Consider the following 11,166-nt stretch of genomic DNA (forward strand, 5'->3'; position numbering starts at 1 on the left):
AAATATTGCTGTTTTCAAGTAACCTTGTATTGTGGACTCTTCTTTGTGACTTTTAGTTCCATACCAATCTGTATTCTCAAACCATTTTCCCCTTCCTAGCTCTAGACCCTGGCCAGCCATAACCTACAGTGGAGGCAACTGCTGGTATAGCTTACTTACACTATTCAGTGTTGTACCTTAACCAGAGCTCCTTTCTTTCCTAAACCTGTCACTTCCTAAAGTCATAGACCAGGAAGTTCCTGTAGATGGTCTTCCTTTATGTCTGGCCAAGGACCAAGCCATCTGTGTCCCCCACAGCAGTATTTGAGTCTGTCTTCAGTTCTGTTTCCCTCTGGTCCACTGTCTCTACTGTTGCTGGAGGCATCCAGCTGGCTGAAACATAGACCTGACCTTTTCATCTCCTAATGATCTTTCAGTGGACTCTCATTGTATAGAGGATAAAGGCCAAGTGCTCTGGCCTGGATAACAAGGCTCTTCCTTTATGAGGTTCTGTTTTCTTGTTTCTCTAGCTACCTATGACACATGAGACCTCTTGCATTCTCGTGCTCTTCTGTAACAAGGAACTGCACCCAATTGCACACAGATAGCATGTCTCAGACATCTGTATACCTTTTCTCAGGCTATGCCTTCGGCCTGGAATGTTCCTTCTGTTGTGTCCTACCCCAGGTGTTTCCTGTTGTTCAAATCTCCTGAACTACGACCCTCTCTAGTTTTCTTCCCTTCCTCGGGGTACCCAGTCCTGACCATGCTTCCTTCACCATGTCAGCTCCTCCATTTGTCAGCTACGGCAGATTGCCAAGGACAGGAGCTAGCCACGATTGTTTCCCCACCTTTCCCATGGAGTCCAATGTGTGTCATAGATATTACATGAGTGGGCAGCACAAGGAAGTCAGTGAGATGAAGGAAGCAGCAAGATGGCATATAGCAGGCTACCCTACCCAGCGTTGAGTGAGTCCTCGGTGTTATCCACTGTGAGTAAGGGTATAGGAGGAAAGAAAGATCCTTTCGGGGGCCTTCTGGGGGTCTTCGCTACTGCTGGAGCAATTGCCTAGGTTCCCAGTACTCCTACGGCTTCCTTCTGGCAGAAATCAATTTTACAGAAACTCTTATTTTGGTTTCCCCCTACCTTTACTCATGATGTGCTTCTAGCCTCCTGGGATAGAAGATGCTAGCAGAAAAATGTCACACACTTTCTTAAAGTAGAAAAAGAGAGAGAGAGAGAGGTTTATGATGTTGAATTTTCCCAAAAGTGATTTGGTTTCTGCTTTCCTTTTGACGAAAACTGGTTTTTCACTAGGATTATCCCAAGGGCCACATCCAGGTATCCAGCAAAGAGAATTATGTGGGATTGCATACAGTTTGCATATATCCCTTTGGGCAGAGTTATCAGTATATAGAGGGCTTTTTTACTGTTTTTTTTTTGGGGGGTTGAGAAAATGGAATATTGGATCATATTTGCCACAGGCAGTCTCCCTTTACAGAGGAGGTGTCCATTTCCCCAGAATGCCCTCCGTCTTGCTGCCTGTGATCCTTGGGATAACAATAGGTCCATGCCATGCTAGGCTAGCTGCTGGATCTGTTTTCTGTAATGACTTATGCCATGTCTCAGCTCTGAGAAGTGGGTGCTTGCCTCTAGTTCCTACATAGGAAAACAACTTTGAAGGAAGTGTGATTTGCTCCGGGTAATTCCTGTGGGGAACATGAGGCTGTCTGACCCCTGCACTCCCAGGCCTTTGTTTTTAAGATACTACATTGTATTTTCTTTCATGTCTGTACTGTTTGATGTTCTGCCTTTTATATTTGTTGTTATTCACCCTGGGCTGGTTTGGTTTCTTCATGCATGGACAATCTGATTGCTGTTTGAATGGCAGGGGACATTTACACAACATCGAGGGATTGTAGTTTATTTAACCTATCTCCCTAGTTGGCTTATTTCCCGCTTCTTAACATTGTAGAGAAAACAATATCTTTTGTGCAGATAAGGGTGGCTTGTGGGTTGTGTTTTATAGGTATTAGAAGATAGTCTTCAGGTTACTACTAGCATTGAACTAACGTTATATTTGATGATTCCTGTGCCACCGCTTTGCTGTGTAGTGAGCATTGCTCGAGTGTCCTCTGTGCATCCAGGGTTGAGGTGAAGAGGAGCTTTAGTGAGCGCTCCTCCCTCTGGCAACAATCGGTCTGGTTGGGACAGCTGATGAAGTCAGAAGCAATAGTGTAAACACGGGGCTCTGTGAAGGGTCAAGGAGAACACTGAGAAACATGTCCCCTGATAGGATCTGAATGTTCCTTTCCCACCACAATATGGAAGAAGCACAGGGAAGGAATCCTCATCCTCTCCTTCCCAAGGACTATGGCTGCTGACCTTGTTCCTGCCCCCCCCCCACACACAAACACTTGAGTTCATTCCTACACGGCCCATTTTGGTATCTGAGGCATGCCAGGTCCATTCTGCTGCATTGGGATGGAGGTTGGGGGTCGGGGTTGGGGGAGGTGGGAAGAAGTCCGGTGGGAATGAAAAGACAGCCGAGAAAGTGATGGCTGGAGGCTTTGCAAGTGGAATGTCTGAAAGCCTGGGCCCCTGTCAGCCTTGCAGGTCTCTGCATCCTCCGTGTGTCCTCAGAAACCAGGGCGACAACATGGTGCCCAGGTTACACCCCCTTATCAGACAGACCAGTGTTCATACTCCCAGTATACTGCTCAATGCAATGTTACCAACCAAGTGCTGTGTTGGCTGTTGCGAAGACATAGAAGGTCCTTGACTTTGAAGAACATTGGGTTCCAAAGGTGTGTCCAACCATGAGCCAAATGTGGCCAACGATAGCTATAAATATATCCTGACACAAAATCACAAACCACAGATACTTCAGTCCAGAATGAACTTTCCGGGATCTCCCCTGGCTTCAGTCACTTATTTCCTCCTCCCTTTTTTTCTTTCTTGTATCTGTTCCTTGGTATCTTGCTTTTTTGGTCTTCTTACTCTCTCACTGTGCACATGCGTTTCCATGAGTTCATTTTCTTCTGTGTGCTGATGTTGCCCACCCTTGTATATTCAACTCATCCTCTTCATGGACTTTGTGGCTCGTGCCATGAAAATAACTAGCATCTCTTAAATCCCTGGTGCCGTACTTTATTATCTCATCTAACTAACAACACTGTGAATGAAGTGGTGTCTTTTCCATTATACAGATGAATAAAACGGAGTTGAAGAGATACTGAGATTTGCCCAAAGCTCTGAAATCCATAAGTGCTAGAACCAGGATTTGACTACCTTCACCTTCTAGGCTCCAGGTGCCCCCAGTGTCACCCATCATGTTCTGTGTGGTCACTGCAGGAATGTCCCCATGTGGATATTTCGCAGACAGATACTCCATTTTCAACATGTATGAGATGGACTCCATCATCCCCTTGTCCTTGCTCCACTCTACTGTTGCCTTTCCTTTGCATAGTAGTAAATGATATCACCAGTCCAGTGATGGACAAGCAATTAGTATACCTCTGCGTGTTGCTACCATCCTTCCTCTCCCTCAGCTCCACCTTCCTGTCTTCATTTTCTACCTTGCTGCTTCTGACTTCCAGAAAACACCTTGTTCTGTAGGTTCCTGGAGCAGGCCCCTTGCCAGCACCACTGTCTTTCCTCTCTCTGCTGTCGACTGTCTCTTACGCCCTAATCAGAATGACCAGCACTTACGTGCCTTAGACTCCCTGCAGCTTTCTGTGGCTCTTGTTGTGGAGCATAGAGATGGCTTCCTAGGGACTGAAATCCATCTGGAATTCATGGCTTTGTTTAGGAGGAGTTATTCAGTCATTGAGAAATGGTCCAAGCACTGAATAAAAATATTTTTAAGAGCTCTAGGTTTAAGGATGGTAGGAAGAGGGCACTAATGCTCATTGAGCCATCCTGTTAGACCACACCTTGGGGACATACCTAACCAATGGTAGAGTCAAAGTTTGAACCCAAATTCATCTGACTTCAACAAAAACATTTTCAACTACCCTGTCAAATACTATTTAGAATCACAAGGAAATGTAGACACAAAGACAGTTACAGATATAGATATATAGTACTAATTCAAATATTAGTTTTAAAATTAATCCTGGGGCATGGAGAAAATGGCCAAGGAGGTAGGAATTAAGATTCTCTTCTGGTAGTTGAGTACTAGGGATGCTTTCCTCCTTTGCCTCTATCTTCAGTTTTTAAAAATTCTAAATCACCTATAATAATCATGAATTACTTTTAGAATAAAACAGAAGCCCCTCTAATGGTACAACATCAACTGGTAGAACCGGGTTAAAAAAAGGGGCTATCATGGTTCATGGCTAAGCACCAGGACCCTTGGGAGATGCTGTCATTGATAAGTGAAAGACACCAAGCCTGCTTGCGGCTGTGGCAGTGACCTCAGCACCTGCACCCATTGTGAGCAGAGGAGCAGTGGTTCTCTATTCCTCTCGGCTCACCATCTCCCCTCTTCCATTGTGAGCAGAGGAGCGGTGGGTCTCTATTCCTCTCAGCTCACCATCTCCCCTCTTCCTCCAGGTGCTTACACCCCAGAGCCCCTCAGCAATTTCCAGTGGGCTCTTCTCTCAACTGGCCTCATGTTCTTTTACCACTTCAGCATCCTGCAGATCCTCGGCCTGGTAAGTTTGCTGAGATCCCCTCCTCTTCCCTTTGTCTGGAGTTCTTCATAAATCTTGATAATCCTGGTTGGTGCCGTTGTATCATTTTGTTTTGAAAAATACACGATGCTAAAGGCCAGGACATCGGATTGTGTCTGGGATGCTGATTTATGATGATCCAAAGCCTTGGCCTCTCCAAAGACTCTTCTGAATCCTTCAATAATGGCTGTTTCTTCACTTCTGGGAAGGCAGGGATATCCTGCACTCATGGCTACTTGGGTCTGAAACAATGACCTGTAACTGGCAAGTGCTTTGCTGTGGACCTCTTGGGCATGTAGGACCCTTACTTGATTGGCCTGGGCCTTGTGATAGCCTTTGATGTTGGGTCCACTCTGGGTATGTTTCCAGGTCCTTGAGGAGACCATTCAGCTGTATGGCCAGTGGATGTGAGGTGGTTCGGAGCCCCCAGAGCATTCTGTAGTATGAGAACTGCCTGGAATATGGACAATAGCTGGCCTCAATGTTGAATTACCCAGACTCCAATAGCGTCGATAATGCATGGGTAGCTATCGGTGTTGAAGTAAGGGCGGAAAGCTCATTGCTGGGTGGGGATGGGGTTGGGGGTGTGTGCGGGGGACGACAGGGAGATTTCCATGTCACTGTAACATGATCCAAAAGCCCAGCTTCCTTGAGAGATGGTGAGGGCTTGTCTTTAATGTGAGCCAGCTCTTAAGAGCTCTGGAAGGCAGGTGTTATGGCTGTCCTCAGGGCAGGGATGCCATATTTGGTTTTGTGCGGTTGGCATTAATGTAGCGTTAGTCACATGGAGCCTTGTGTGGCCTTGCATGATAAGGGCGTGGAACTGGATGTCCCCAATGCCTCTGTTGAAGCATTCACTTTCTCCTTCCTTGCTCTGGTTTGCTGGAGGTAGCCTGGGTTCTTTGCCAGTAGTGTGAATGCTGCCTGTGCTTGTGGGAAAGACTCAGCATGATTCTGCCCTGCACACCCTTTGCTCCTTACTTCTCGCTGCTCCTCACTGATATGCTCTGGATTCCAGGAGTGTCTGCGTGCTCACGTCATACATGCTGTGTTCCGCTACACCTTCCACCAGGAAAAGCTCTACTCACCCACTCCTCCCCATTAACCCTCGTCCATCTTTTCATGAGTCCATTCAAGTGCCACTTTTCCTCGCAGCATCTTCGATATGCTCCTCAGACCTCCTCGTGGCATGTCAAGTCTAGTTGGAGGCTGTATGCAGTCAACTGATTGCCCTTGCTACTTGGAGACAGGAAACCATGCAGTTAATGGATTTTAAAAAAAAAAAATCCCATAATATCTCTCCAGGAGCTAGGCACACGATAAACACTTAGGAGTGACAATGGACTCTTGGCCTAACTGGAAAGCAAGACTGAGCACAACTAAACAGCTTTTGTCTAGGACAGTGACCCATCACCCACTCAGAAAACAAGGAAGCCCCTTTATGAACAGGTGGGGATTGGTCAATCCCTCCTTGTCTAGTCCCCTCTAGGGAGAGATGGCTGAACTGGCAGTAGCCAGAAGAAGCCTTGGGATGGCGAACGCTCACTCTACCTCCCTTGTCCCTGCAGGTCACCGAAGTGAATTTGAACAACATGCTGTGTCCGGCCATCTCAGACCCATTCTACGGCCCCTGGTATCGCATCTGGGCCTCGGGACACCAGACTCTCATGACCATGACCCACGGGAAGCTGGTCATCCTGTTCTCATACATGGCTGGGCCCTTGTGTAAATATCTGCTGGATTTGCTCCGGCTTCCAGCCAAGAAAATAGACTGAAGGTGCTTGGGTTTTTGTTTTGTTTTAGTTCTGTTTGTTTTTTTGTTTTTTTGTTTTGTTTTGTTTTGTTTCTCCCTGAGGAAGCAAATCCTGAGTTGACTCAGAGAATACCTAGCTCTTGATGAAATCATTGGAGATGGCAGATAGAATACTTGGTTTATTTTCTTTCCCCTTCTCTCTGTCCCTTTCTTCCACTACTCTTCCCTCCCCAGCTCCTCCCCTTGGATGACTCTTGGTGCCCAGGGAAGGTGCTGGGGGCTGGAGCTTCCTTCTTTTTCTCCCCTGGGTTCTGGCTCCCTACTGTGCCCCACTCCATCTGCGTGGCCTTACCCAGGGAAATGGTAGTCAGCGGCCTCTTTCATACAGCTTGTTGGTGCTTTTAACAACAGCTAGTTGAGGAAGGAGGGGACAACAAGCAGTAGTTCTTCCAGCATCCCAGCAATGAAATAGTGTTGGGTTCATTTCTCCACTGCCAGGGACCTCCAGGCTCATGCTGGGATCCCCTTTAATCTCCAGCATAGCCCCCACCAGAAGGGGACCAAGGCCTTGCTTCTATACCAGCTGCAAGCAAGCCCAGAGCCAAGGGACTTCCCGGTTCACAGCCAAAATAGATTCTTCCAGTGACTGGTGTCCCATGACTGAAAGCAGGGAGACACCCAGCCACTCCTTCCAGGGTGCTGCCTTGGGCGGATGATGCTAGCAACGTGCAGCCAAAGGAGGAGATTCTTACAGGGGCATTGGAGATCTGTTGCCACAGTAAATCTGAAGCAAAGGGGATAAAAGTACCAGGCTGGACTACCCTGCACCCAAGACAAACAACCAACCTTCCCTATGAAAGCTGAGATCAGATCCACATCCGAAATGAGTGTAGAAACTAAGAACTCAACTAAGTGGCAACTTGAGAAAGCCATGATCTGAATCACACTCTGGACCACATGGCTAATAGGCAGTGTTCTAGTCTCAGTTGCCCCTTGAACCATCCTCATTGTCTGTGTATATGTCTGTCTGTTTTTCTGGCTGAGGCTGCTTCATGGGAGAACGAGCTGGAGTTGGGGCTTGGGTGCTGTTTGGCTGTGTGTCTTTTGGATGTTTGAAATGGGGGGGAGATCCCTCCCATTTCTCAAAGGTACTCTAGAGCCCTCCCTGGCACTTAGAAGGTGTGTCTATGGTTCCTGAAGGCAGTCTGATGAGGGTTAGATTTTCTTTCGTGTAGCTCGACTCTGCTGAAGTGTTCTGTGTGGGGAGACATCACTGGTTTTGAGGCTTGACAGTGTTCAAAACCCATGTGTAGGTTGAAAGGGAACTGTCAATGGATCTGGGCCCCATAGCTAGAGGTGCAAGTGCTCTGAAGGGAGGAGCTTTGGTTGGGAGGTTCTTGGTTATATGTGGACCACAAAGATTACCAGGGCCCATATATTTGCTGACTCCTTGTCAACTTCTAGTAGGAAGAGATTTGCTTAGGAATAGAAACGTTTGTACTATGACCACCCCATTGTCTTGTGCCGGATGCAGTATTCAGTGTGAGTTTGTGGGTATGAGGCCTAAGCTGAACTTCAGTGGCTCGGTGGCTATGGTTTTACAAAATGGACTTTCAGGGGAAGCAACTGGAGCAAATGGAGACTGAGAGAGGCCATTCTGGGAGGGGCTGCCTGGCCATGAGGTGATCTAGTCTGAGGTACTGAAAGCAGGGAAGAATTCCATGCTTGCTGCCTTTGAGCTCCTGCCATGGCATCTTCGCCCTTTGCCATCTGTGTGGGCTATGCTGAGCTTTTCTTGCCCTGCCCACTCATAGAAGTCGGTGGATGAATAGAATGCAGGAAAACCTCCCTGGCTGGCCTTGGGCCTCTCTATAAGGAGAGGTCATAGGAGGGGAGTCCATGAGGCCTGACACAGCTGTCGCCACAACATGGAGCTGCTACCTGCAGTGGGGGAAGGCCTCAGCTGAGGGGACCAACGCCAGAATGCCACGGAGGTGGGAGTGCCACACACACTTCTTTCCTATCTGAGGCTTCATAGTCCAGGTTGCCAGGCATCTTGGGTTTCCCTGCATTGGCATGCCTCCAGTTGCTTGCCTCTGCTTTGGTGCCAGCTCAGCAGACCATTTTCTGGTAGGCATTTTCTGGTGCTCAGAGGAAGAGTGGAAATTCAAAGCCAGGTTGTCTGGCATGGCCAAGCCAGCGTCACACATATGTGTCAGGAAGGAGGAAGTGAAGGGAACATGCAGGGGCCTAGGTTGGCTCATATGTTAGGAAGCTAAATGAAACAGATTGTGGCTCCTTCAACAGACTCCATAGGGAGGGTCAGCCTGGGTTTGAGATGTTGGGGAACAAGGAACCTTTTCACTGTCTCTATATCTCACTCTTACCTTGGTCCAAACCTACATGGAAAGAGGTAACCTGCTTAGGCTCTTAGCACTTTGCTATGGGAGTTGTCCCTAGGCATGTCGAGCAGCCTACCCTCTACTGTCAGGGACAGAGAGGGACATAGTTTGCCCTGACTTTGCAGCTCTTCGTTGTGCCTGTCATTCCCTAACTACCTTGGCTGAAGTTTCATATGTGCTTTACCAGCATGTGTGAGCTCTGTGTCTGGGCGAGAGTGCTCCGAGAGGTGGCTAGCAAGAACGAACAGTGTATCTTTAAAGCCCTCATTGTCCATGGTCAGGGGGCTGTGCCAACAAGTACAGTTGGCTAAGCCAGCTTCTCTGCTGAAAGATCCTTCCTACCCCCAGTATTTGGTTTTTTATATATATAAGACTTGGCCCAGCACCTTCTCAGAAGCCTAGCAGCATGTTCTGTCATCTTCTGACGTGCTGTGGGATAGTGGAGCCACCGCCTCCACCTCTCTAAGTCTGTCTTCTGCGTTTTTGTGAACTTCTTTGTACCTGTGGGGGGTGGTCTGTGGGGTCTGTGTGGGCTAAGTAGGGTTTGGCTATGCACTTTATTCTATGGTGACTCTGTTAGGGGTTTGCTATGTGTGATCACGGATGATTCTGTGTTTTGTGATGTAATTACAAGTTTCTCATGGATAGCTCAATGTCAGCAAGTGGAACTGGGCTTGGGTCATGTCCTGTGCTGGGTGTTCAGGAGATGGCAAAGGGCCCCTTTTAACTCTCTGCCAAATAGACTTCCCTGGGAAGTCTGGCACCTGTTCTCTTTGGGACAAGGGTTTCTTAATGGTTTCTACTATAAGGGAGGCCAGAGGTGGGTGAGGAAAGGAAGCATTCTGATGCGGTTGGACAAGACACGGCTTCTGGTTTTAGTGAGCCAGGACTAGGCCTCAGACTAGGAAAGGGCATCCTATCTCCTCCTGGTCCAGCTGTCTCTGAGGTAAAAGTCCATCAGAGGAGTCAGTCTTCCTCTGGTATATGCAGTGAGCTCACTGTGTGCAGTAAGCCCAAGTTGCTTGCTGTTGCCCTTGTCTGTGACACTTCTGTACACTGATTTGCCATTCATGGCACTGAGTAGACATGAGTAGACACCCATCCCTACTCAGTGAAAAGCAAATCAAAAACAAAAGTCCTTTGAAGCAGAAGATGATGTTTTGGAAAACTCTTGATTTATTTTGGTGTCAACATTATGTTAGGTTTGAAAGCATTCTTCATTTATTTGATATGATTGTAGCGAAGAGAACGGAATTGAATGGTGTTCAATTACTTCTTCTGGGACATGGAAAGCCTGTCCTCCATCCTTCTCAAACGGAGACTGCTGTGAACTGTCACCCTCATGTGCAGGGCTCTTCTGAGAGCCAGTCTTTGAACTCCCTAGACGGCAGCAAACTCGAGCCTCACTGTCAGGCTGCTTCTGGGACACGCTTCCCTACCCCTCCAGTCTACCTCCCCTCTTTGGGTGTTTTTGTAATGTGCTCTCTCTGTTTTGTAAAATCCCTTTGATTGTAATGAAGTGGATTCTGCAGCCACCTTTTGGAAATAAATGGTCCTTAATTTGTGTACTTAGCATTTTGAATCTTAGCCTCAGGTGTTTCTGCTGTTGAAGATTCCTGAATGAAAAGAAACCTTCCCCATGGGACTTATTGTAACAATGTTTTCTTCATTTACTGTTATTAAAAGATTTATGAGAATTCAGGAGTCCTGGCCTTGCTTCTCAGAACTCTCTCAAGAAGGCTTTGCAAAGTAGATAGAAGAGGTCATTTGTTGGCTTTGTGTATCATAAAGTAGCCAACCCTCACCCAAGCCAGGGCAGCTGGGCTCTCAGCATTGCTTGGGTCTATGGACAGAAAGTTGACTTGGCCTTGACTTCCCCCACACTGCCTACTTCCACCAAGGTTCCTGGGACTCACCAGGCCATATTTTCAAAGGGGACCCTATGGGTCTAGTGAGAGACCCTGTTCAAAAAATATAGTAAGAAGAGAAGATAGGAAGATATAGGTCATTCATCTCTGAACACAAATGTGTGTGAGTATGCATACACACACACACACACACACACCCCTCTCTGCTCTCTGCCCCATGTACCCAAGAAAGAATGCAACTTTGAAACATGTTGACTCCTGGCCCACAGCCGTCAGATGTCCTTCAAGTTAGCTGTGTCCATGCTGGGTCCCACTGTCCTTGGAGAAGAATGAACAAGATAATGGTGTCCTTTGGGAGCAAGCCAGCTGTGCTTATCAAAGGTCCTCTGCCTGTTATGCTGATGATGTATAATGCCTCTCCTTGTTTTCTTCAAATACTACCCCCCTGGATGTTCTGGGAGTTAACTGACTATGTAGTTCCTGCATA

At 47.4% G+C, this 11,166-nt stretch overlaps 1 protein-coding gene across 4 annotated transcripts in view; it reads left to right on the top strand.

Annotated features, from left to right (window-relative positions):
- Positions 1-10,508, top strand: part of Tmem164 (transmembrane protein 164) — a 150,239-nt gene extending 139,731 nt beyond the window's left edge. For all 4 annotated transcript variants that reach the window (XM_031368821.1, XM_031368831.1, XM_031368826.1 and 1 more), the window contains 2 exons: positions 4,538-4,638; positions 6,225-10,508. In XM_031368821.1, the coding sequence (XP_031224681.1) occupies positions 4,538-4,638; positions 6,225-6,431 (308 nt within the window). In that variant the 3' untranslated portion in view covers positions 6,432-10,508. The remainder of the gene's footprint in view (positions 1-4,537; positions 4,639-6,224) is intronic.
- Positions 10,509-11,166: the final 658 nt, after the last annotated feature.

The sequence above is a fragment of the Mastomys coucha genome, chromosome X (assembly GCF_008632895.1).
Source record: "Mastomys coucha isolate ucsf_1 chromosome X, UCSF_Mcou_1, whole genome shotgun sequence".
Lineage (NCBI taxonomy): Eukaryota > Metazoa > Chordata > Mammalia > Rodentia > Muridae > Mastomys > Mastomys coucha.